The 27,763-nt window shown below is 34.2% G+C and overlaps 4 protein-coding genes across 6 annotated transcripts; all 4 read right to left on the bottom strand.

The window, feature by feature from the left end:
• Nucleotides 1-1,958: 1,958 nt before the first annotated feature.
• On the bottom strand, nt 1,959-5,630 carry LOC145617156 (uncharacterized). Its single transcript, XM_081671839.1, has 2 exons — nt 3,043-5,630; nt 1,959-2,479 (listed from the first exon to the last, which is right to left on the bottom strand). The coding sequence occupies exon 1, from the start codon at nt 5,628-5,630 to the stop codon at nt 4,434-4,436; it is 1,197 nt and encodes a 398-aa protein (XP_081527965.1). The 3' UTR covers nt 1,959-2,479; nt 3,043-4,433.
• A 5,557-nt stretch (nt 5,631-11,187) lies between these two features.
• Nucleotides 11,188-12,381, bottom strand: LOC145617155 (transcription termination factor MTEF18, mitochondrial-like). Its single transcript, XM_081671838.1, has one exon. It carries the CDS (start codon nt 12,379-12,381, stop codon nt 11,188-11,190), a length of 1,194 nt encoding a protein of 397 aa, XP_081527964.1.
• A 1,141-nt stretch (nt 12,382-13,522) lies between these two features.
• LOC145617354 (uncharacterized) lies at nt 13,523-18,071 on the bottom strand. The gene is made up of 2 exons (XM_081672046.1): nt 16,766-18,071; nt 13,523-14,009 (listed from the first exon to the last, which is right to left on the bottom strand). The coding sequence occupies exon 1, from the start codon at nt 18,010-18,012 to the stop codon at nt 16,813-16,815; it is 1,200 nt and encodes a 399-aa protein (XP_081528172.1). The 5' UTR covers nt 18,013-18,071; the 3' UTR covers nt 13,523-14,009; nt 16,766-16,812.
• A 2,870-nt stretch (nt 18,072-20,941) lies between these two features.
• Nucleotides 20,942-26,474, bottom strand: LOC145618311 (uncharacterized). Of its 3 annotated transcripts, none has more exons than XM_081673088.1 (3): nt 24,973-26,474; nt 22,156-22,466; nt 20,942-22,064 (listed from the first exon to the last, which is right to left on the bottom strand). In XM_081673088.1, the coding sequence occupies exon 1, from the start codon at nt 26,168-26,170 to the stop codon at nt 25,259-25,261; it is 912 nt and encodes a 303-aa protein (XP_081529214.1). In that variant the 5' UTR covers nt 26,171-26,474; the 3' UTR covers nt 20,942-22,064; nt 22,156-22,466; nt 24,973-25,258. The 3 variants fall into 3 exon arrangements, with proteins under 3 accessions (XP_081529214.1, XP_081529212.1, XP_081529213.1); XM_081673086.1 differs by having other exon boundaries at nt 20,942-22,061; XM_081673087.1 differs by having other exon boundaries at nt 20,942-22,061; nt 22,156-22,422.
• Between the last annotated feature and the right edge of the window lie 1,289 nt (nt 26,475-27,763).

Below are 27,763 nucleotides of genomic sequence, written 5' to 3'. Positions count from 1 at the left end.
TATTGAAGGCTATAATCCATGCTTTTTTAAGAAATTTTGAGGTTTTTGGGTCCAGTGGCGAAAAGTGTTGAGACCCTAGAGAATATATCTCGGTGTCATAAAACGCCGTTTGAAACAATATATGATCAATATATGTTGTCATAAATGTACGTGATACGCTTGAGTTTACGAAATCACTTCAAGTTTTGAACGGGTAAAATGACCGTTTAAGGGCATATTGGACGGTTCCACCGACCCAATTTGGCACCCGGAGGATATTAGGGACTATGGTAAACATCTTGACAATTTTTAGTTCCGGGCGAAAAAAGTCAAAAAATAACAAAATTGAAGGCTATAATCCACGCTTTTTGAGGAAATTTTGAGGTTTCGGGGTCCGGTGGCGAAAAGCCTTGAGACCCTAAGGGATACATTTCGGGGACATATAATTCCGTTTGAAACCACATATGATCAATATAAGTTGTCAGAAACGTCTGGGTAGGCTTGAGTTTACGAAATCATTTCAAGTTGTGAATGGGTAAAATGACCGTTTAAGGGCATATTGAACAGCTCCACCGACCCCATTTGACTCTGGAGGATATTAGGGAGTATGGACTATTGTAAACATCTCGACAATTTTCAATTTCTGGCGAAAAAAGTTAAAAAAAAAACTACAAAATTGAAGGCTATAACCCACGCTTTTTGAGGAATTTTGAGGTTTCGGGGCCCGGTGGCGTAAAACCTTGAAACCCCTAGGGATACATCTCAGGGTCATATAATTCCGTTTGAAACCACATATGATCATTACATGTTGTCATTAACGTCCGTGGTAGGCTTGAGTTTACGAAATCACTGCAAGTTTTGAACGGTTAAAATGACCGTTTAAGGGCATATTGGATGGTTCCACTGACCCAATTGTACTCCCGGAGGGTATTAGGGACCATGGTAAACATCTTGGCAATTTTTAGTTCCGTGCGAAAGAAGGTCAAAAAATTACAAAATTGAAGGCTATAATCCACACTTTTTGATGAAATTTTTGGGTTTCAAGGCCCGGTGGCGAAAAGCCTTGAGATCCTAAGGGATTCAGCTTGGGGTCATATAATTCCGTTTGAAACCACATATGATCATTATATGTTGTCATAAACGTCCGTGGTAGGCTTGATTTTACGAAATCACTTCAAGTTAAGAAATGGTAAAATGACCGTTTAATGGCTTATTGGATGGTTCCACCAACCCAATTGGACTCTTGGAGGGTATTTGGGACAATGGTAAATATCCTGGTAATTTTAATTTTCGGGCGAAAAAAGATCAAAAAATTACAAAATTGAAGGCGGTATAATCCATAGTTTTTAAGGAATTTTTTAGGGTTCGGAGCCTGGTAGCGAAAAGTGTTGAGACCATAGACAGCAAAAATATTAATTTATTAAAACCAACCTTGCACAGTATTATATGAAAATTCTTGATTGTTCCTTCTTTTTTTTATTTTTATTTTTTTTGGAAGAAATTCTTGATTGTTCCTTTACGTGAGTAATTTTATTAGTAGTATTTGATTGATTTAACACCAAATAATTTAAACATGCAGATTAACAAGGTATATTAATGAATTTATATTTAGTCAAAAAAGTAGTAAAGTCAAATTGAGGCATTTATTTATAAACATGCAGATTAACAAGTAGAAACCATATTCTAATGGATTTAACTTATACTTGTAGTTGGTATATCATATTATCAGGGGTATATTGAAGTGTAGTTCTATGATTTGCACCATAGACGGCAAAAATCTAAGTTTATTAAAACCAACCTTGCACAGTATTAAAGCTACTACAAATCAATTGCATTAAAAAACTAGTACCAAGTCACATCCATAGAGATAAGTAAAGGAACCGCACATGAGAAAATTCTACCATCACATTTAGCCAAATTAGAAGTAATATATCATCAATCAATCTATCAATCAAAGCCTTAATCTCATTAGTTGGATCCGCTATATGAACAAAATTCGATTATTCCGTGTGGAGAAGCAATATATCATCCATTACACAAAATAAGATAAAGTCTAAAGCGTTCTAAGCCTTCATATTTGTTACAACTTATGAGGATCAATAGCTTAAGACAATTTCTCACCCGAGTTGCTTGTGAAATCCATTTGAGTCTCCAACATTTCATACACAAAATTATCCATGCTTGAGTGGAAGGAGTCGGCGGCCTCTCCTCAACATGCTTACCATTCAACTTACTGTAAGAATCAAAGGAACCACAACCACATCATCACGAGTGACCTTGGTAGCATACTAGCATCACATACCTCTTCCCATTAATCTTCTATATATCAAGCAATAAAGGAATCTTTTACCTGAGTAAGTTGTTTTGAGACCATTATGTTCTAATTTTTTGTGGGTTAAACAACTTCCGTGTCCACAACAGCAAAAGTGTATTAGCTGAGTATCCTATCATGGAGCATTTCATGCCTTTAACTTGCTTCTACTGATAGACCACTACTTGACTGCAAGTTACACAAGTCTGCTTAGGCAATTCCTACTTAATACACAGCTATAAGGCAGTAGCAATATCTAATTAAATCGAGAGTAGGTAGGCGGCCTGCAAGCCACACTGCAAACTATACGCAAACAGACATCAATGTTATTGACGTCAAGAGTCTAGCATTTTACAACTTTTTTTTTATATAAAATTTTTTTTTTTTAAAAAAAAAAAAAAAAAAAAAAAAAAACACCAAGTCCCATGGAGACAGTTATATGATTTAATGATAATATCAAAGATTTTATTCATGAAAAAATGAATTCTCCCTTGAAGAAGAAAGTTGCCAGGATTGCAACTCCCAATCTACCCCATATGCATTTAACATAATTTTCAAACACATTTAGAAGATTAGCCTCAAGGAAGTAGCAAATAATAGCATAATTTACTTCGATTTCAATATCTTCAACCTCAACTTAAGCTAAATTATCGTATCCTGTGTTTTCAGAAATTTTATGCAAATTAACATCTAAATTTATATTACCACAACAAATTTCAAATTAGCAAAAACAGGAGAAACAGAGTCGTTACCCATATTATGATCCATCTTCTCAACCTGTCAATGAACTGATTCCATCATCTCTATGTGGCTGGGATATCCATTAAGGCAGAATATTCCACCAATTCAACAGCAAGCCAAAGTCAAAATCATATGTCATAGCTCCCTCACAATCACAAGAGAATCAATTTGCACAATAGTCACTTGGGACAAATAACAATCCCAAGATAAACTCTGCAATCAATAGAAGTATATAGTATCTATACGGTACCAAGGACCAACATTGATTTTAAGCCTTCAAAAGCCTACTTATAATGACTGAGGTCCTGCCACAGTGCAACCAGAAACTCTAAGACATAGATAAGGAAATAAAACAGAATTAATCAAAAAATCATTATGCACAAGAAAACACCGTACTGCAGCCTTCCATGTTTTCCATTTCTCAAAACTACTAAATTAGTTCTGCTACTACAAAGAGTTTCAATATTAGCAGGTTGCCAAAGGTGTTGCCACTAGAAAAAAGAACAAAAGCAGTCTAGGCTTTGCAAGTTGACTATTGCCATTGTCTGCAGTTTCAAGATTTGCTAACCTGACTTTCAAAAATTGAATTGCATTTGAATAGCACAAAAGCATAAAGATGAAAACTACTCTATCTTGTAACATCACAGCACTGTAACTAGTGCAAAGTTTTTCGCTATAAGTTATTACTAGTAGTAGGGAAAAGAGAGAAGTGAATGCAAGATACGTACCTAATCTTAATTATAAATCGACACCAACTTCCACCAAGAAATGTACATCACTCCATCACAGTCCATAGAACACAGTAATCATTTACTGTTAAAATATAGAACCTATTTACATAGGTAATGATCTCAAAGGTTTTGCATAAAGGGGATACATATGGGAAAAACCAAATACAAAGAATTACTAAAGTCCAAACCTTTAAGAACAAAAATCTCTACGAAAGCCATTCAATACTTCCTTTGTTCTTTTACAGTTGTCACGTGCTGAATTTTAACACCATTTACAAACTCTACTTAAACTAACTTTGTGATTTATAGTTATGTGGGGTCTTGTTATAACCATATCAATGTTTGTCTTTATAATATCAACTTTTGAAAAAAATTATTAGTTGATAGTTAGAGATATTAATCATTGAAATTGTACGTTGGCAAACGTGAAAGAAGAAACAATCAACTTAAAAAGAAAGAAGGTAGTATAAAAATGGAGATTAAAGTTAACTTCTACTCATTGCAAAGCATATGGCATTGCAAACCTTCACAATTACAATGTTCCCAACAGGTATGAAGGCCACTCAGGACAAGGAAATGATTTTGCAAGAAATATTAATAACGAAGTTAACATTGCCCTGATACCTTATGCACTGACTAACATCAAGCAGCATTCGAACCTGTAGAGCTCTTTAAGATTGGCTTTTGCATCTTCCTACATTGAGTGTCTCCACTGTAGAACCTGTAAGTTGAGCATAAACTTCATGGACTTCCTCAAATGGCAGAACAAACCTTTTCAAGAACACAGACTCAGACAAGGAAATAGCAGAACAAAGATGATAATCCATCCTTAAAAGCCCTTTCTCCTTCAAAATCTGTAAGACTCGATATCTTGGCAATAATCTCTTCTTCATGCTATAAGTGAATAAAGTAGTCTGCATTGCTAAATAATCGGGCTTGTAACCCATTTGGTCCATCAGATAGCCAAGTCTTTCCCTGATCCCTGCCTCTGAACTAGTGAAACACAAAGGATTTAGCCTGATCAATTTCATGATATCAGATTGAGTCCATCCAAAACTTTTAAACACTTGGCATTTATCCTTGATATTCTTCTCACCAAAGCAAAGCAGAATAGTGACACCATACAAGAACATTGAAGAGTCTCGGGGAATCCCTAACTTAAGTTCAACCTTAATTAAGGTATCTCGAAGCAAATCAGTTTTCACTATAAAAGAATTAGGCTGTCGAAGAATGTGTTTCTGGATTGTGTCAGTAGAAATGCCACAATACTTTTGCAATAGCTCAACATTGGGAATCAAATAATTAGCAGCCCAATTAAAGTTGATCCAATTTGATCGCTTGAGAAGTTTAACAACATTGTCATCATTACCCAAAACAGTCTTAAGAGCATGAATTGCTGGACCCAAACGGTGGCGTAATATCTTAGGATTTGTAACAATAGTTTGAACTAAATCAGACTCAGACATACCCAGGTCCTTAAGAAGCTGAATTTTAGGTTTAAGGGTTTCATGAACCCTAGAAACAAAAAACCTTGGATCACAAATAATGATTTTCTGAATATGAGATTGCTGAAACCCAAGTTGTTTGAAGAATTGAACAACAGAATCAGCTTTTTCAAAGAAATTGAAATCATTAGACTTGTTCGTCTCTCCCGCTTTCCATAATTTATTGAGCTTAGAGGAAAGGGTGAGAGATCGTTGATTGGAGAAACCCAGGTTATCAACTAAGAAATTAGCTAATGAAGAAGAACAAGAACAAGAAGAAGGAGGGTTACCTTGGTTGGTTAGAGAAGTGGATGTTGAGTACAACAATGGAAGGCGCAAGTAGAGGCTTCGGACGCCATAATAGCAGCTCCCAAGCTTCAACATTGGCACATCTTTTGCTTGGGCAGCCTCTCAAATTTTACTCCGTAGTGATTTACTGATTTTCTTCACCAAATAGGCAAATATACCATTGCACTTAAAAAAAAAATAATATTAATTAAAATTAATTTCACTTCAGGAAAAATAAGTTTAGTTTAGTAAAATTCAGTTACTCTGTATCTTAAAGAAAAATTATAATACAAAATCAGTAAAAATAATTTCAGTTCAACAAAAATAATTTCTGTTCAGCAAAATTAATTTAAGTTCAGTAAAAATAATTTAAGTTCAGCAAATATAATTTTGTTTCAGTAAAAATAATTTCAGTTTAGCAAAATTAACGTGAAGTAAACGGGGCATAATACTGTAATTTGTACTCCGCTTGATTTTTTTTTTTTTGAAAGACTGTAATTTGTATGATTACTAACTAAAAGTAAAGCTTGTTCACTTTACATTAAGAAAATACAGTAATATTTAGTAAAAATATTTCAGTTCAAAAAAATCAACAAGTTTATATAAGATATATACCTTAAAATTAGTAAAAAAAAATTCAGATCGGCAAAAATAATTTCAGTTCAGTAAAATTAATTTATGTTTAGTCAAAATAACTGAGTTTAGCTAAAATAATTTTAGTTCAGTAAAAATAAGGTGAACTGAACTAAATATGGCCTTATTTTCGATATTATTTAAGGCGAAGTAAACAAGGCCTAAAACGGGTAATCATAGACAATATAATCTATACTAATCTATACTAATCTATACTAATCTATACTAATATATTAAAAGGCGTTTATAAAAACGTTCATGCGCCACGTAGGCTCTTCCAATTTACGCCACGTCACTTCACTAACAATTCATGACGCCACGTCAACTCACAAGCACTTAATGACGCCACGTCACCTATCCAACATCGATCACAACATGACACATCATCACTAAATATAAAAAAAAATATGTAGATAAGAGGATTCGAACCCCAAACCACTTACAACAAAATTGTCTATTTAGCCATCTAAGCTAATTATCAAACATGTTATAAATATGAAAAATAAATATATATAGCAGTATAATCCACATGGTTTAATTATTTTTTTAAAAACACTTATTCATTTAAAGAAAATTAAATCATAAATTACAATGTATATTAATGATCAATTAGTTTCATGTAATAATCCGGGGCATCGCCCGGGCCCAAAATTTAGTTTACTTTTAAAATAGAACAATTATTCTTAAGAATAGAAAGGCCATATTCACTTCACCTTAAAAAAATAATATTCAGTAAAAATAATTTCAGTTCAATAAAACTAATTTCAGTTCAGTCAATATAAGTTCAATTCAGCAAAAATAATATCAGTTTAGTAAATATAATTTCAGTTCAGTGAAAATCAGTAAACTTAAAGGAAAATATAATAGAAAGTCAGTAAAAATAATTTCAGTTCAACAAATATAATTTCAGTTCAGTAAAATTATTATCAATTTAGTAAAAATAATTTCAGTTCAGCAAAAATAAGGTGAACTGAACGGGGCCTAATTAACAAAACAACTTTTTTGTAGTAATTAACAAATTTTTCTAATAACTAAGGGTCTGTTCACATTTACTAAACTGATCGAGCTGAACTGAACTGATTGGAGTTGAACTGAACTGAACTGAACTGATTGGAGCTGAACTGAACTGAACTGAGCTGAAATGAATATTTTATGAGAGAGGGAAATTAGGAGCTGAACTGAACTGAACTGATTGGAGCTGAATTGAACTGAACTGAACTGAACTGATTGGAGCTGAACTTAACTGAACTTAATTGAAATTAAGTAAATATGAACAGGCCCTAAGTACAAATTCAAACACAAAAGTTTGCCGACTACAAACACCCAAAGCTCAAACAAAATTTAGCATAATGCATCATTACCCAACGAGTAGCTCAATATAGTTTAGCCTAGAAATAGAAAATTAATACTCCCTCTGTCCATAATTTTTTGCCCCATTTGACTTTTCACGGTCTTCAAGACGCGTCTTATAATGTGTGTGTAAAAATTAGAAAAACGTAATATCAATAAACTATACAATGACACAAACAAGAATCACATGATTATATTATCACTTATACATTAACAGATATTTATGGTAAAAGTTTTTAATGTTTGACCCAAAAATAGCAATGGGGCAAAAATAAAGGAACGAATGGGGTACATATCATAGCAAACCTTCAAGGTTATAAGGCCATATTTTTGCCTTTTGAGACATGTGGTTAGGATGTTAAGGACCCGAACACCTAGTTGCAAGAATTTCTGACACAATTTTGTAGAGGACATTATTGAGACTAATTGGCCTAAAATCAACAAGAGACTCATACATATTCTATTTATTGGGAATAAAGAAACTTAAGTCAACTTGAAGGAATAAGTTTCACCACCATTATTCAGAATATTAAGAACTTTATCAATCATATATATACGCCATGTCACAATACCACATCACTATTCAATGTATATGCGCCACCTAAGCTTGCCAGTAAACTTAGAACCTCCGATATATAAAGGTAATACATTTACCATCTCAACCAACTTTAATTAATATTTAAATTTTATATAATATTACATATTTCATTCATTAATTTATTAAGTAAATTAGAGATAATATGATTTATTTTTTTTTCCGCAAGACTTGAATATAAATACATATATGAGGTATATAAAAAAAAAAAAAAGCGACAACCGAGACAATGCTTGAACTACATACTATGTACAAATAGTTGCACATGATTATTAAATTAAGGAAATACACAAACTAATAATCCAGGGCATCGCCCGGGAAACACACTAATTTTTAATATAAATGAGCACACATATCATCCGAGCTTAGGGCTCATCGTGTGCATTTGAGAAAGAGCCTCCAATACTTCATAACTACAATAAGGAGCAAGAAAAAAGTTGATCATTGAGTCCAATAGCATAGGCTTAACCTTCTCAATGACCAGATTTGGTTCTACATTGTTGGAAATCTCCAAGGTCATAACTTATAATGCCACATCATCTTTGCCTTTTGAGACATGTGTTAAGGTAATGCATGTTGTTGCATTTTTAACTCGATTATAGTCCACCTATGAATCGCATTAAAACACATCTCTAATCATAGGTGTTATTTCTTATTTTGAATTTGATGTTAGTTGCAATTTACCCAACAAAGGTAATGAATCCCCTCCTCTCTCTCTCTCTCATTTATATAATTCCCATGCTTACATTATTGTGATGCGTGATGGACCGCTACTAGGTATGAACCATACTAAGGAGCGAAAACAATATAAAGTAAACTATAACAGTATAAAAACAACAATAACATTCAAATACAAAATATTCTCTCTTTCTTCTTTCCCTCTTCCTCCATTGGAATTCTCGTTGGAATAATAACAGTAAAAAATAAAAAATAACGATATAAAATCAACAATAACAGTTTATTAATAATAACAATATAATCAGAAACAAAAACAAAAGAATTTTGGTATGGACTATATCATGTATAATGGGCCTATACTTATGCCATTACTGCATTCAAACTTTTTTATAAAAGGATTCTTTTTACTATTGCCTCTTCAAATCTCGTGTACTTATGGAATGTGTTATGGTTAATTTTCTAGCTCGTCTCATCGCACGACCCGTATGACCAAAGGGACGATGTAACAGCGAGCATGACGTGTATTCCTGAAATCTCGGTTTGACTAAGTCTTGAAGGATATTCCGCTCCAGCAGTTTGTTTCCCCTATTCTTGTGGGATCTTTCCCCAGATAATTCAAAGGCAGCAAAAAGATAATTACGAGACCAAGTCAAGCAACAGTCCCCTATTATCATGGGAGACGTTTGAAGCATCCTCAACGGCTATCTTCCCAGCCTAGTTAACCTAGCATGTTAGAGTATAAATAGTAGAATATTTGTATCAATTAGCATCAACTCACTCGTACTACTTAGCACTTAAAACTCTAAAGCTCTCACAGTATTGTAATCATCCATTTTCCATAGTGAATCGGTGGTCTTGCACCCACCCACAGTTTTTCCCGCATTTGGGTTTTCTGCGTCATCAAATACCTTGTCTTTTATCGCTTTAATTTACGTTTTTTAGAGTCTATTACTCTAGCCGTCGTACGTCCCAGCCTTAGGACGCCCTTTGGCGAAATTTGGCATTAACCGAATGTATCTGTGTAATTGTGTAAACCTTAAGCCAAGAAATAGGTTGAATAGAGTTAACAACCACGAGATGGAAACACAGAGGTCCCAATTCCCAGAAATGGTAAAGAAAAATAAAGAGCAAAAGCTTCTCTTATTCGTCTTATCACTAGCTTCACACTTTCATAGTATTACTAACAAGCTTTCGGAGAGACGGAGAGCTACCCTGATATGCACCAGTGGAGATTACCAATACAAAGCTTGCTTTTACTCCTAACACCAACATGAGTTGAGTTAATGTTACTTAATTCTCGTTAAATCAACCCAGGATCCATAACATGTGAATTCGACATTAAACTCACCTCTGGCTCAAAACAAATAAAAACTTTTCAAGTCATCCACTTCAACTATGCGTCAATAGAGACTTCAGATGCAGGAATTGCTTCGGCTCAGAAAAAGAAAACATCACACAATCGAGATTATGAGCCTTTGTGACTGTGATGAAAATCAGAACAGCTGCAGCACCAATCCCATCTTTAAGAGTGAGGCAAACAGGCAGGCCACCTTTGTAAACAGATACTTAAGTTGGTGCGCTTAGCCGATTAAAATTCAGTCTACAAGCAAACACGCTTCTGCTCCCAAGCTTATTATAGAAATTTTGCAGATAGGAACTGTAAAAGTCATGAGCTGACATTGTTATGATAGTCATTAAGCAGAAAATATGAGGATTGCTGACCTGACATCATTGTTTTGCTTAACAATAGTACTATAAAAGCATACATCTAAGCAAACAATTTTAAATTTCTATCCCCCAACAATACATCACCAACATGATCAAGAATCAAGACGTATCTCAAATTTAACTCCCCTCCCCCCTTTTTCTTAAAATAAAATAAAAATAAAAACTGTTAAAGTTTTACCACACATTCCGGCATTTGTATAGATTCATCAAAATACCAGACTTAGCAATTACCAATTTACCATAACTTTTACAACTACTTTAAAGACCATGTATTACCTCAAATCTTCAACATTAACATCAAATCACAAAGTTAGAACCGATATGCATAGGTCACGATCTCAAAAGATTTGCTTAAAGGATTTACCAATGGGAAAAACCAAATACTACATACAATGAGTTCAAGTCCAAACCTAATGGAAAAAATCACTAAATCCCCTGTTTTAACCATTAAACTTAACCTCTATTGCAAAGCAACAATGTAATGGCATTGCAATGAAACCTTCCCAATCACATTTACCTACAAGTGCTACAATCTTTTCTGGTTCATTTCAAAGGGGCATTTAAGTTCGAGAATATTGAAAATTGTTATGATGAAAATAACAATATTTACATTGCCTGATACCTTATGCACTGACTAATATCAAGCAGCATTAGAATTTGGTGACACTTTTAAGATTGGCTGATACCTCCTACATTGAGTGACCCCACCGTAGAACCTGTCATTTGAGCATAAACTTCATGGACTTCCTCAAATGGCAGAACAAACCTTTTCAAGAACACAAACTCAGAATAGACAATAATGGTAGAAAAACGATAATCCATCCTTAAAAGCCCTTTCTCCTTCAAAATCTGTAAGACTCGATATCTTGGCAATAATCTCTTCTTCATGCTATAAGTGAATAAAGTAGTCTGCATTGCTAAATAATCGGGCTTGTAACCCATTTGGTCCATCAGATAGCCAAGTCTTTCCCTGATCCCTGCCTCTGAACTAGTGAAACACAAAGGATTTAGCCTGATCAATTTCATGATATCAGATTGAGTCCATCCAAAACTTTTAAACACTTGGCATTTATCCTTGATATTCTTCTCACCAAAGCAAAGCAGAATAGTGACACCATACAAGAACATTGAAGAGTCTCGGGGAATCCCTAACTTAAGTTCAACCTTAATTAAGGTATCTCGAAGCAAATCAGTTTTCACTATAAAAGTATAAGGCTGCCGAAGAATGTGTTTCTGGATTGTGTCAGTAGAAATTCCACAATACTTTTGCAATAGTTCAACATTGGGAATCAAATAATTAGCAACGCGATGAAAGTTGAACCAACCTGATTGCTTGAGAAATGTGACAACATTGTCATCACTACCCAAAACAGTCTTCAGAGCATAAATTGCAGGACCCAAACGGTAGCGTAATATCATAGGATTTTTAACAATAGTTTGAACTATATCAGAGTCAGACATACCCAGGTCATTAAGAAGCTGAATTTTGGGTTTAAGGGTTTCATGAACCCTAGAAACTAAAATCCGGGGTTCATATCTAACGATTTTCTGAATATGAGATTGTTGAAACCCAAGTTGTTTGAAGAATTGAATAAAGGAATCAGCATTTTCAAAGAAATCGAATTCAGTAGTATCTCCCGCTTTCCATGATTTAGTGAACTTAGCGGAAATGGAGAGAGATTGTTGATTGGAGAAACACAGATTATCAACTAAGAATTTAGCTAATGAAGAAGAAGAAGAAGAAGAAGAAGAAGGAGGGTTACCTTGATTGGTTAGAGAAGTTGAAGTTGAATAAAACAATGGATGGCGCAGGAAGAAGCAGAGGCTTCGGACGCCATTGGAGCAGCTCCCAAGCTTCAACATTGGGAAATCTTTTGGTTGGACAGCCTCAAAGGGTGTGTTGTTTTTTTTGAGTAAAGTGTATATGGTATATACGAAGTATGTATATTGTATATTTAGAAAGGAAAAAAAAAAAAAAAAAAAAACATTGTAGCCTGTAGGAGTCTAGGAGATGTGGAAGAAGTTATAAAAAAAAAAAAATAAATAAAAAAAATAAAAAAAATTGGAGAAGGGAAATTTATCTAATGGACTGTTATAGGTGTAAATATATGTTAATTTTTAAATTACTCGTATCACCCAAAAATGTAATTGTTTTCGAACTAATCACGCGTTTAATTTTTTATTTAAAATTATCATCTCTTAAATTAATAAATGATCATATTACCAACCATTTCAAAAATCTAGTGGATTTTTCGTCTGTGGGCCCCACCAAACGCTTATTTTGACCCGTTTGACTGATTTTTTTTCCTCGATTTTCTCTTTGAAAACGGTCTACTAACTTCAAATCACATTTTCTTCACCAAATTCTACCAAATTTCACTACAATTGGGGTAAATAGGTAGATTTGGGAATTAGGGTTCATGGAATCAAATCGAATTGGGGTTGAAATTGGGGCTTTGAATTCAAATCGAATTGGGGCTGAAATTGGGGCTTTGAATTTACGAGCTTCCTCGGAAACAATGGAATTTCATCAGAGTTAATTTTGTGGTATGAACTCTATGAAGTGTTATAGAGGATTCGCTTATTTGGTAGGCCCTATTCGATCCTCGCAACAACAATTGAGAGGGGACTGGAGCCTAAATACCCAAAACTGATCTCCAAATCCGAATTAGGCCAAAAGATGAACCGGGTGGAACACCAAAAAAAATAGAGGATTCGCTTATTTGGAAGAATTTAGGAGGCGATTCAATAATACATTTACAATTTCCTTCTCTGCTACTCTCTCCTCTTTCAAGATTACTAATTCAAGAGCTGATACCAGTCAATTATCAAAATTGAAACATAATTCACCAATTCCCTTCATTTAGAGGTCATACAAACATTGTCCATAACACTTTCAGATTCAAACATAATAACTCTCAAAATTCAGCTAATTGTCGGACAATCATATTTCCTAATCTCTCAACTTTAAATGATTTCAAGTAATTAAACACAAAAATTAGTTTACAACATCATTCTCTGCTACTCTTTCCCATTTCAAGATTACTGATTCAAGAGCTGATACCAGTCAATTACAGCTTCAAATTAAAAACACATATACAATTCACCAATTACCTCATTTTAGAGGTCATACAAACATCTTCTATAACACTCCTGATTCAAACATAATAACTCCCTAATTGTCAGACAATCATACTTCCTAATCTCTCAACTTCAAATGAGTTCAAGTAATAAAACACAAAAATTAATATAATAATTTGAACACCAAGTCCGTCTGCATGCAAACTGATCTTTGACATAGACTTGGCTGCTTTCTCCATCTTGGCATTCTACCTCATTTCAATGTGCTTTTTTTCCTGTCTAAGAGAATCCTCCAACAGTACGACTTTCGATTTATCTTTCACCCTAACAATATCCAAAAAATTCCTTCCAATCTCTTTCCTCATCTTTGTAATACACTTTTATATCTTGATGATGCAACCCAATTGGCGCTGCCACCAATAAGAGAAAATTAACCTTAATCATGTCATTCATATGAAAGCTTTAGCTGAATGCAACATTTAAAATCCATATTAAAATAACCACTTGGAATTTAAGTTAGCATGGGTATAGATTATAACTATTACTACTTCTTTCAGAAACTGAAAGGGAAAGCAAACAAACACGTACTCTAGACAACCAAAAGGAACATATCGAGCACATTGAGCACATCTTTAGACAGCACAAACACGTATAACGATCCTATCAAGCACATGAATCACACCTTACCTCTTTTCCAGAATGTGTTGCATTCCCAAACAGATACTTCTTTGTCACATTCCTACTTTAATCTCCCACTTAAATCTTATGGGAAAAACAGAAAGCTTCAGGTTAATTATTAGAGGAATCATAGGGAAAACAGAAAGCTTCAGGTTAAACAACAATCTAATACAATAGAGAAACCCCAAATCCATCAATTTCACAAAATTAAGCTAAGCAACAAAAAATAATTAGGGGAATATGGAAAGCTTCAGGTTAAATAAGAATAAAAAATAATAAATAAATTAAATAAAAATGTCTAAAATATTACACCAATTAAAAAATACTTCTATCAACATTCGTGATCCTAGAAATTATTTCGGCATTATTAATTTCTAAATAGATTTAAATTCAAATGAATCTCTTCTCTTTTCCACACCAACATAGCATCATTTCGAATAATTTACTCTCCTAAATGGCTAATATCAAAACTAACAAAATTGATACCTTAATTTTCTCAAAAAGCAGCCTTAGAAAGGATCTTCTTGATTAGAAGCATAATTAAGCTTAGCATGCATTTCAGCCAATTGATAAACAGAAGCAAGGCTAGCATAAAACTCAATGCCACACATAATAATTGAACAACAAAAATCATGTTTATCATCTAAAAAACCAGCCTTTTTAACTATAATCTTCATCAATAACATATAATTGACCACAACATTTCACCATGGAGACATATATTGAAGATTTAATTCATAAATAAAATATTAATTCTCTCTTGAAAGAAGAAAGTTGCCAGGATTGCAACTCCCCATCTTGGGTCAATTTCCTTACTTTACCTACCAATCCTTGAACCATTGTCCTTTTGCAACCAAGTAAATGATTATGCCAACAAGAGTTACAAGACACAAGTAAATGATTGCAACTCCCCATCTACCCATATGCATTTAAAAGTAATTTTCAAACACATTTAGAGGATTAGCCTCAAGGAAGTAGCAGATAACAGTAGAATTTACTTCCTTATCAATATCTTCAACCTCAACTTTAGCTAAATTATCTTATCCAGTGTTCTCAGAAATTTTATACAAGTGAACATCTACACTCATATTACCACAACAATTTTCGAATCAGCAAAAACAGGAGAAACAGAGTTATGATCCATCTTATCAACCTGTCAATGAACTGATTCCGTCATCTTTATCTGGCCGGGATAGCCATTAAGGCAGCATATTCCACCAATTCGACAGCAAGCCATAGTCGAAATCATAAGGCATACCTCCTTCACAATCATAAGAGAATCTATTTACACAATAGTTACTTGGGACTAATACAAATCCCAAGATAAATTCTGCAATCAAAAGAACTATATAGCATCTATGTGGTACCAACATTGTTTTTAAGTCTTCAAATGCCTACTAATAATGATTGAGGTGCTGCTACGGTGCTACCAGAAACTCTAAGACATAGATAGGAAATAAAACAGAATTGGTCACAAGATCATTATGCACAAGAAGACACCGTACTGCAGCCTTCCATGTTATCCAATTGTCAAAACTACTAAATTAATTCTGCTCACAGAGTTTCAATATTAGCAAGAAGCCAAAGGTGTTGCCACTAGAAAAAAGAACAGAAGCGGTCTAGGCTTTGAAAGTTGATTATTGCCTTTCTCTGCAGTTTCAAGATTTGCTAACCTTACTTTCAAAAATTGAATTGCATTTGAATAGCAAAAAAGCATTAAGAAGAAAACTAATCATTCTTGTAACATCACAGCACTGTAACTAGTGCAAAGTTTTTCGCTATAAGTTATAATACTAGTAGAAGGGAAAAGAGAGCAGTGAATGAGAGATACGTAGCTCGTCTTAATTATAAATCAACACCAATTGACTTCCACCAAAAAATGTCCATCACAGTCCATAGAACATAGTAATCATTTACTGTTAAAATATAGAACCTATTTACATAGGTAATGATCTCAAAAGTTTTGCATAAAGGGGATACATATGGGAAAAACCAAATACAAAGAATTCCTTAAGTCCAAACCTTTAAGAACAAAAAATCTCTAAGAAAGCCATCTAATACTTCCTTTGTTCTTTTAAAGTTGACACGTGTTGAATTTTAACACCATTTACAAACTCTACATAAAATAACTTTGTGATTTATAGTTATGTGGGGTCTTGCTATAACCATCTCAATGTTTGTCTTTATAATATCAACTTTTAAAAAAATTTATTAGTTGATAGTTAGAGATATTAATCATTGAAATTGTACGTTGGCAAACATGAAAGAAGAAACAGTCAACTTAAAAAGAAAGAAGGAAGTAAAAAAATATGGAGATTAAATTAAACTTCTACTTATTGCAAAGCAACTAAAATATGGCATTGCAAACCTTTGCAATTACAATGGTTTACAACCTTTCCTGGTTCATTCCCAACAGGTATGAAGGCCACTCAGGACAAGGAAATGATATTGCAAGAATATTAATAACGAAGTTAACATTGCCTGATACCTTATGCACTGCCTAACATCAAGCAGCATTCGAACCTGTAGAGCTCTTTAAGATTGGCTTTTGCATCTTCCTACATTGAGTGTCTCCACTGTAGAACCTGTAAGTTGAGCATAAACTTCATGGACTTCCTCAAATGGCAGAACAAACCTTTTCAAGAACACAGACTCAGACAAGGAAATAGCAGAACAAAGATGATAATCCATCCTTAAAAGCCCTTTCTCCTTCAAAATCTGTAAGACTCGATGTCTTGGCAATAATCTCTTCTCCAAGCTACATATGAATAATTTAGTCTGCGTTGCTAAATAATCAGGCTTGTAACCCATTTGGTTCATCAGAAAGCCTAGTCTTTCCTTGATCCTGGCCTCTGAACTAGTGAAACACATAGGATTTCGCCGGATCAATTTCATAATATCAGATTGAGCCCATCCAAAACTCATAAATACTTTGCATTTATCCTTGAAATTCTTCTCACTACGAACATTCAGCAAATTGACGCCATACAAGAACATTGAAGAGTCTGGAGGAATCCCTAACTTAAGTTCAACCTTAATTAAGGTATCTCGAAGCAAATCAGTTTTCACTATAAAACAATTAGGCTGTCGAAGAATGTGTTTCTGGATTGTGTCACTAGAAATTCCACAATACTTTTGCAATAGCTCAACATTGGGAATCAAATAGTCAGTATAGCAGTGAAAGTTCCGACCTGATTTCTTGAGAATTCTAACGACATTCTCATCACTACCCAAAACATTCTTAAGAGCATGAATTACAGGACCCAATCTTAGGCGCAATATCCGAGGATTTCTTACAATAGTTTGAACTACATCAGACTCAGACATACCCAGGTCATTAAGAAGCTCAATTTTGGGTTTTAGGGTTTCATGAACCCTAGAAACTAAAACCCGGGGATCATAAATAATGATTTTTCGAATATGAGATTGCTGAAGCCCGATTTGTTTAAAGAATTGAATAACAGAATCAACATTTTCAATGAAATGGAATTCAGTAGTATCTCTCGCTTTCCATAATTTAGTGAACTTGGCGGAAAAGGAGAGAGATTGTTGATTGGAGAAACCCAGATTATTAACTAAGAAATTAGCTAATGAGGTACAGAATGAAGAAGAAGAAGAAGAAGAAGGAGGGTTACCTTGATTGGTTAGAGAAGTTGAAGTTGAGTAAAAAAATGGATGGCGCAGGAAGAAGCAGAGGCTTCGGACGCCATAGGAGCAGCTCCCAAGCTTCAACATTTGCTTGGTTGGGCGCAGGAAGAAGAAGAAGCCGAGAAGGGTTACCAAATTCTAGTGCACTGACAGAGTGACAGGTAGGGATGGCAATCTAGTCCAGCTCCGATCCTACTCTGCCCCGATCCGTGCTAAAATATCCGCTCCGAGTTCGAGTCCGTCAAAATAATCCGAGTCCGAGTCGGAGGAGGGTCAGAGTCGGATCCTACAAAAAATCCGAGAAAAAAATCCAACTCCGACAAATGTCCGACTTTAACGGATTATCCGACTCCGACTCCAATAGATAGTGTATTATTGTGTGGGTCATGGTGGCATTGGGTGTGGCCTGTGGGTTGTAAAGGCCCAAATAGCCCAACATCTCAAAGTATATTGAATAATGAAAAAAAAAACTCGGAGTCGGGTCGGATCGGAGTCGGAGTCGGAGGTCGGATATTGAAGTCGGAGTTGGAGTCGGATGTCGGAGTCGGATTTAACCTCCGACTTCCTGTCGGGTCGGAGTTGGATTTAGCATAATCCACTCCGAGTCCGACCCGTTGCCATCCCTACCGACAAGTTCTCTTCAACTTATTTCTTATTCCTAAATAAATTTAAATCAGATAAGATTAAAAACATTTAGATCAGACCAAATTAAAACTTTTAATTTTAATTACTTATTGTTAAATATCGTTAATTAGCGTATTACAAAAAATTATAAAATTACATATTTGAAAAGTTCATAATGAGACGAATCTAACAAGATTCTTTTGATAATGTCTTGTTTTTTTTTTTTATAGATTATTATTATTATGCGGTCAAAGTTTAGTCAAATTATTAAATCAGATCGGATTATAAAAATTCTACCAGATCAGACCTTATGAAAATCAGATCAAATCTCCCATTTTCACGTGAAGAGAATAAGTCCTTAACAAAGAAAAGAGAATAATTACTTTTTTTTTAGGGGAAAAAGAGAATAATTACTTTGTACTCCCTCAGTCCCTCCGTCCCCGAAAGAATGACCCATTCGTCCTAATTTTAGTCCCAAAAAGAATGAACCATTTGCATTAAAATCCCCACCAATTTGCAATAATATTTGTGCAAAATTAGCTTCCTATATAAAATTTTGTCTCTCTATGTACTTTTATTACTTTCTCTCTCTACGTTTTTACAAACTCCATGTAAATTTATCTTTCCAATATGCTTTTATTTCTTTTTATTTAACTTTCTTAATACCCGCGAAATCAACCCAAATGGGTCGTTCTTTCGGGGACGGAGGGAGTAGAATAATAACTAAAAAAAAAAACCTTGTCAATTACTTTCTCTGTTCTTTTTTACTTAACCTGTTTTTTTAATCACGCTTATCAATGCAAAACTTTAACAGTCAATAACTTTGATTCTCCATATTTAAAAAATATAAAAGTTATATATTATAATATTACTTATTGAGACGAATTCAAAATGATCCAATATAAATATGTTTTTCCTTACATATTATTCATAAAACACGGTCAAAGGAGGGGTGGTGAATAGTGTAAAAGTCAAAGCGGATCAAGTAAAAAAGAACGGAGGAAGTACTATTCTTTAAAAGAAATGTATGAATTAGGTTTGTACGGAGTACTATAATTAATTTGTATGATTAAGGTTTTATTATTATTATTTTTTTTAGAAAATCATGACGAATGGTGAAAATCGATTACTTGAGTTATCCCTCTCTCTCATAAATTAGAACCTCTAGCTATTTTCTAACAATAAGTGATTGTCACAACTCACAAGTTAGTTGAAATCTAGCCAGTAAAGGTATTGGAAGTACAAAAACTTTTGCATGCCCCCAGTTTACAATAACTTTATTGTACATCGAACATTTTGCGAAAAGTGACCCTTTTTTCTTACAAAAGTGACCCTTTTTTTTTTTTTTTTACAAAAGTGACCCATATTTTCACAAAAGTGACCTTTTTTTTCCACAAACGTTACCTTTTTTTCCATAAAAGTAATCTTTTTTTCACAAAATTGGCCCTTTTTTCACAAAAGTGACCTTATTTTTCCAATAAAGTGACCCTTTTTGTTCACAAAAGTGACCTTTTTTTTTCATAAAAGTGACCCTTTTTCAGAATAGAATTAAGCTACATATGCAAAACATAGTATCAAAATCAACAAAAAAAAAACACACAAAATTAACAATAGTCATGAAAAAACAGTACAATCACTCAAACAAATCAAAATAATAAAGATCGACACCACATGAACTGAAACGCTAATTGACTGAAGCTAATGATGCTGTCGAAACACGGAAGAAACCTCCAACAGATAATGGTCCAAAGGTGGTTGGTGAAGGTCTTGTCATAGATGAAAGGGTGCGTTCATGTCTCCTCAGATTTGTTTGATGCTCCTTTCCCCACTAAAGAATGAAATAAGTGTTATATTAGCAAATAACAACTTCGCATGCAAGTGAAAGACGAGATAATCGCTGGTTGAGAGGTTGAAGAGAGAGAAAATTGAAGTTCTCATAGAGAAAATTGGCAGTTGAGAAAGAAAGAAGAGAGAGAAAGAGGTTGCTGAGTAAATAAGGAAGAGAGAGAAAATTTTAGAAGTTAATGTTTGTGTTGAAATTGATTGGTTGCTGAGCCCGATTTACACTAATTTAGTGTAAATCGGATGTTTTTGAATATTTGTGTTGGAAGTATTGGCTCTCACTCTTGTTTTTTAATTCCCATACTTACATTACATAATGTATATTGCATTTCAAGTTTCTTTATAGAAGGGATTATTACTATTATCTTCTCAACTCTCGTGCAATTGAGGAATGGGTAATGAATAAATTTGTAAGGAATGAATTGTATAAACCTTAAACAAAGAAGGTTGAATAGAGTTAACAACCACGAGATGGAAAGACGGAGGTCCCAATTCCCAAACATGGTAAAGAAAACAAAAGGCAAGTTCATTTCAACTAGAAGCTTCTCTTTATTCTTCTTATCACTAGCTTCTCATACTTTCATAGCATTTTTTAGAGAAAACCCACATAGGGAAAGCTCAATTAATTAAATCAGAGGAAGCAAGCTTCAACACGCGAGTCGGGATCTCACATTGTGCCACATTCTTTGGCCAACCACCCATGGTTGAAAACTTGAAAGTGTGCCAAATGATATGCAATTTTATTCCCTCCCTCGTTTCACAAAAGAGCAATGAACATTAAAAAAAACTATTACAAAAAGCTAAGATATCATCACTGATCAAGTGGAAAGACCCTGAGCCTGTCAACCTGTCACGCAAAGCTTGAACAACGAGCAAGCAGTTCCAAGTTTTCAACATCACAACCATTGCATCTGCAGTATTTGGCTCCCAAGTATCAAGATATTGAGCTGCCAAACACGCACAAACAGCACCATGTACATCCCTCAGCACTGCATCCAAACCAGTCCACTAATGATGCATAAAACCTGCAGCAACATTCACTTTAATGCATCCTGTAGCAGGGGGACTCCACGTCTCTGGCAGAGGAACCGAAGCAGCATTCAACCTCATTGAAGCTCCACTGAACTCGTCACAAATTTCAACACAAACTTTCATAGAATAGCTCACTGTGTTCTCTGGATTGGAGGTCTCACCTTTCATGACACGTGCGTTACAAGCACTCCAAATAGCCCAGCAGAGAGTGACAATGCTAGCAGCCCAAACCTTATCAAATTCGGGTAGACACCTTTCCCACCAATCAGCAACTCAGTCTGTTCGTGATTAGACAACTTGGGCAAATCTGCTCCTACTCCAGACTTCCTTTGGGAGCTTACAGTAATACAGTATTACAGTCCCTGAGAGCGTGGATAGTAGTTTGAAAATCCCTTTGACAGATGCAACAATCCGGATCATACTCTCTGACTCGATAATGTATATTATGTCGAGTTGGAAGGGCGTTCTGCAGAGCTCTCCAGGCGAATATTTTTTACTCGGGGTAGAACTTAAAGCTGCCTAAGTCTTTTCCAGATCGAGCAAGAAGCACATGGGGCAACATTACTATTAGTAACAAGCTTTCGGAGAGCAACCCTGATAAACACCAGCAGAGATGACCAAAACAAAGCTTTCTTTTACTGCTAAGCACCAACAGAGTTAAGAGTCAGAGTTATTTAATTCTAGTTAAATCACCCCATAATCCATAACATGTAAATTGGTCATTAAACACACCTCTGGCTCAAAACAATAAAGCTTATCAAGTCATCCACTTCAACTGTGCATCTGTATCAACTTCAAATGCTTGCTTCGGCTCAGAAAAAAAGAAAATATCACACAATCGAGATTAGAGGCCTTTGTGGCTGTGATGGAAATCAGAATAGCTGCAGAACCAAATCTGTCTTTAAAACTAAGGCAAACAAGCAGGCCCACCTTCATAAAGCGATACTCAAGTTGGTGAGCTCAGCCCCAGTCCACAATAAAGCACACCTCTGCTCCCAACTTATGATAAAAATTTTGCAGATAGGAATCGTAAAAGTCTTGAGCTGACGTTGGTATGATAGTCATTAAGCACAAATTATGCGGATTGCTGACCTGACTTAAATATTTTGCTTAAACATAGTACATCTAAGAATAATTTGCACCTTCATAAAATATTACTACAGAAGCATAAATCTAAGCAAACAATTTTAAATTTCTATCCCCCAACAATACATCACTGACATGATCAAGAATCAAGATTTACAACCTTAACTACCAACCCCCCCCCCCCCCCCCCCCCCCCCCCCACATAATAAAAGAATAAAAAGTTTTTCCAGACATTCAAGAATAATTTGCACATCTACTAGATATGAATATAGATTCACCAGACATTCCAGAATCTCACAAATATGAAGATATAAAAGGAAATAATTCCAATACTTTTTTATTTAATTGCAATCAATCTATCATAGACAATCTTACAATAATGATTCAAAGACTAGCATTAGTAACACAAAGGTCCATAATAAAACTATAAAGTATCTCATATTATACAGATTGTAACATTCAAACCAGTTTAGATTTGTTGGATAGCAAGGGGTTGTAGGATAGCATGGGGTGGGGTGGAAATTCATATTACCCCCACCCCACTTTTTCACACACACACAAACACAACCTATGTGCCCCATTGACTTCCCTACCCAAGAAATTGGGAAGGACTATACTAGTCACAATAACAAATCGCGAGACGAACGATGCAACCAATAGGACCTAAATATACTTCCTCTGTTTTTTTTTTTTTTTTTTTTTTTTTTATTTGACACCTTTCTATTATCACACTTGTCAACGCATGTTTTTAACGATTAATATCTCTAATTATTAACATTGTAAAAATATAAAAAGTGGATATTAATAAAATATACATTGAAACGATTCAAACAAGATCCCAAATGAATATTTTTATCGTATCTATAAACCATAAAAGCGAGTCAAAGTGTTTTGTGTGAATAGTGTAAAAGTCAAACGGTGTAAACTTAAAAAAAACGGAGGAAATATATGGTACTATCATTCATTCGGGTTCCATTTGTTTTGGTGGGAAAATGATTTACCTTCATCACTCCATTTTCCTTTGTTTTGTCAAGGGTGGAAAACAGTTCTCCAAGTGGTGAAAAGTTAGTTCTTGGGATAAGGAAACCATTTTTCTTTATAAAGAAGGTATGCTACATTTTTTTACTCCATACTTCACTATTTTTCTCTCCTCCATTCCTCTTATCCCATTTTCTCTCCTCCATTCCTCTTATCCCATTTTCTCTCCTCCATTCCTCTTATCCCATTTTCTCTCCTCCATTCCTCTTATCCCATTTTCTCTCCTTTTATCTTTTAGGAAAACTTTTTTTACAATCATATTGTCCATTGAAAATTGGTATTTTACAAAAATGATCTTTAATTAAAAATGTTTCCCATCAAAACAGACGGAGGCATAGAGTCTTCAAAAGCCTACATGTAAAGACTACGCTACTGCAACAAGAAACTCCAAGATATAAATAGCAATTAAAACAGAGTTGGTCACAACATCATTATGTACAAGAAGTCAAGAAGACACCATACTGCAGTGCAGCCTGCCAGGTTTCCATTTCTTAGAACCAATTAATTCAGCTACTTCACAGAGTTTCAATATTGACAGGAAGTCAAAGGTGCTGCAACTAGAAAGAGAACAAAAGCAATGTAGGCTTAACAAGTTGATGAATGCCATTGTCCGCGATTTCGAGATTTGCTAAGCCAATACACAAATTATGAATTGCATTTAAATCACACAAAAGTATCTAGAAGAAAGCTACTATTTCTTGTAACATCATAGCACTGCAACAAGTGCAAAGTTTTTTGCTAAAAGGTATAATACTAGTAGGGAAAAGAGTATTAATAATAAATCAACACCAACTTCCAACTTAAGAAATACCCATCACAGTCCACATAATATGATATCAAAGAATTTTTTTTTTTGAAACCATGATATGGGAATACGAAAACATGAAACTTTAGTTCTATTCATTGCAAAAAGTAATGGCATTGCAATTAAACCTTCCCAAAGACAATGGCATACAACCTTTCCTATTACGTTAATAAAAGGTACTTTGTATTACATTTACATCAGAGTATCAGACAAGGAAATGATTTTACGAGAATAATGAAAGTTGTTTTGATGAACATAACAAAATTCACATATTATAATAATCATCTATTGTTGAAAGTTAGAACCGATATGCATAGGTCATGATCTCAAAAGATTCCTTAGAGAGGTTACCAATGAGAAAAACCAAATACAAAGAGCTCCTAAGTCCAAACCTTTAAGAAAAAATCTCTAGATCCCCCCCCCCCCTTTTCCCCAAATACATTACACTTAACTTCTACTTAATGCAGAGCAACAAAGTAATGGCATTGCAATGAAACATTCCCAATCACAATGACCTACAAGTGCTACAACCTTTTCTGGTTCATTTCAAAGGGGCATAAAAGTTTGAGAATATTGAAAATTGTTATGATGAAAATAACAGTATTAACATTGCCTGATACCTTATGCACTGACTAAGATCAAGCAGCATTAGATTGGCTTTTGCATCTTCCAACATTGACCGACTCCACTGTAGAACCTGTCAGTTGAGCATAAACTTCATGGACTTCCTCAAATGGCAGAACAAACCTTTTCAAGAACACAGACTCGGACAAGGAAATAGCAGAAGTAAGAAGATAATCCATTCTTAAAAGCCCTTTCTCCTTCAAAATCTGTAAGACTCGATGTCTTGGCAATAATCTCTTCTCCATGCTACATGTGAAGAATTTAGTCTGCATTGCTAAATAATCAGGCTTGTAAGTTGTAACCCATTTGGTTCATCAGAAAGCCTAGTCTTTCCTTGATCCTGGCCTTTGATCTAGTGAAACACATAGGATTTCGCCGGATCAATTTCATAACATCAGATTGAGTCCATCCAAAACTCATAAATACTTTGCATTTATCCTTGATATTCTTCTCACCATAGAAAAGCAGAAAATTGACACCATACAAGAACATTGAAGAGTCTGGAGGAATCCCTAACTTAAGTTCAACCTTAATTAAGGTTTCTCGAAGCAAATCAGTTTTCACTATAAAACAGTTAGGCAGCCGAAGAACCTGTTCCTGGATTGTGTCACTAGAAATGCCACAATACTTTTGCAATAGCTCAACATTGGGAATCACATAATTAGCGGCGCAATTAAAGTTGATCCAACCTGTTCGCTTGAGAAATGTAACAACATTGTCATCACTACCCAAAACAGTCTTAAGAGCATGAATTACAGGACCCAAACGGCGGCGCAATATTGAAGGATTTCTAACAATAAGTTGAACTACATCAGATTCAGACATACCCAGGTCATTAAGAAGCTGAATTTTGGGTTTAAGGGTTTGATGAACCCTAGAAACTAAAAACCGGGGTTCAAAAATAATGATTTTCAGAATATGAGATTGCTTAAACCCAAGTTGTTTAAAGAATTGAATAACAGAATTAGCATGTTCAACATTGATATCACTCACAGCTCCGTGATACTTAGCGGAAATGGAGAGAGATTGGTGATTGGAGAAACCCAAATGATTAACCAAGAAATTCGCTAATGAAGAGGAAGAACTAGGGTTACCTTTAGTGGTTGATGTTGATGAAGTTGAAATTCGACGAAAATTAGGGAGGAAGATGTAGAAGCGTCTGATGCCATTGAAGCTGCACCCAAAGTTCATCATTTGGTAAGGGCTTCCTCTGCTTCAATTATCTCTCAACTATCAACTTTATGTAAAACCACAATTGATACCGGATGTAAGGTACTCCCCGGGCCGAGAGTATATAACAATCTCTCGTGCTCCCTTTCCATGCCTATTTTCAAAAATTGATTTTGGCATATGTATTATAAGCAAGAAATTTGTGCTCTCATACCTATCATTATGAGAGTTTATAAATAACTTTTTGTGTGTCAAAAACAATTCCCTTGACCATTCAAATATCAATTATGCCCTTTAAACTGGATACATTTAGAGCATTATAATTACGAAAAAAAAAAGTATGTAGTATATAAAAAAATAAAAATCAGATTATTTCAAGTATTAAGCTACTCCCTCCATTTTTATTCAAGTGTTGCAGTTTGAATTTTACACTATTCATATGATGTACCATTTTCTCTCTCCACACTCTAGTTTTCTCTCTCCTTTCTCTAAATTCTCTCTCTAAAAAATTGAAAATCCATGGCAAGCAAGCTTCAACCATCTCCGAAAAAAAGGGTAAGTTCGAAAATTAACATAATTTATGTTGAATTTCTCTAGTTTTCTCTCTCCAATTCTATGAATATTGTTCATATTTTTTAGAGTTTACATTTTAAGTTAATTTTTGTTATTTTTGTCGAAAATTATGAAGTATTTGTTCGTTTTTTTAATTAAATAGAAAACCCAAAGAAGATACAAGTAGTTCAGATGATGAAGATCATGCGTAAGAATCGAAATTCATTGTTATAATTGAAATATTCATTGTTATATTGTTGGTTATATGAATTTTAATTTTGCACTAAAAACCCTAAATTTATTAAACAGAACTCTTTCTCAATTGTTTGGAAAGAAAAGGAAGCAAGGGGTAAAAAGTCCAATTGTAGATCAAAAAATCTTAAAGGACTTGGAAAAAGAAGTTCGAACTGAGGATGAAAACAGTACAAATGCCAAGTATGTTCGTTTTGTTACAGTAAAAATATTCATATTAATTGTACTTAAGTTCATTTTTATTATTCTTATATTCACTATATGCAATAGAAATATGATTATTGTACATTACAATTTATGACAGAGAAAATGAACAACGTTCAAATCCTTCTGAACAAACAAAAGAAATTTCTGAACAGCAAACTTTTGGAACTTGTAACACTAATATTGTAGAAATTTCGGACCCCCTCAATGAAGAAGGGTATGCAATTTCCTTAACTTTTGTTAAAATTCATTTTTGTTCACTTCTTGTTCGTTTTTACATAGTTTTTTTTTTTGATTTTATGATATAGATTTTAGTAATTGTGTATTCCAATTTATATACAGAGAAAAAGATGTTGGATAGCCTACTAAAGAAGATAGTGTTGATCAACCTTCTGTTGAAACTAGCAAACAAGTGTAATTAAACATTTTATTTAATATTTGATAAATTTCATTTATGTTTTGTTGATATTCATTTTTTAATAGATGTTGTTCAGTTTTCAAAATAGAATGTTCAATTTGCACTCCCCATTCAATTATGTATTACCTTAAACTTGTGCAATTTTAAAAATTATAAATTCATTATGTTTATTTTTTTTTTTTTTTGAAAGG

The sequence above is a fragment of the Chenopodium album genome, chromosome 26, assembly GCF_948465745.1.
Source record: "Chenopodium album chromosome 26, dcCheAlbu1.1, whole genome shotgun sequence".
Lineage (NCBI taxonomy): Eukaryota > Viridiplantae > Streptophyta > Magnoliopsida > Caryophyllales > Amaranthaceae > Chenopodium > Chenopodium album.
This window is presented reverse-complemented; position numbering and strand designations above follow the sequence as displayed.

Coding starts and splice junctions, on each gene's coding strand:
- LOC145617155 (XM_081671838.1), bottom strand. CDS start 12,381: ATGTTGAAGCTTGGGAGCTGCTCCAATGGCGTCCGAAGCCTCTGCTTC.
- LOC145618311 (XM_081673088.1), bottom strand. CDS start 26,170: ATGATGAACTTTGGGTGCAGCTTCAATGGCATCAGACGCTTCTACATC.
- LOC145617156 (XM_081671839.1), bottom strand. CDS start 5,630: ATGTTGAAGCTTGGGAGCTGCTATTATGGCGTCCGAAGCCTCTACTTG.
- LOC145617354 (XM_081672046.1), bottom strand. CDS start 18,012: ATGTTGAAGCTTGGGAGCTGCTCCTATGGCGTCCGAAGCCTCTGCTTC.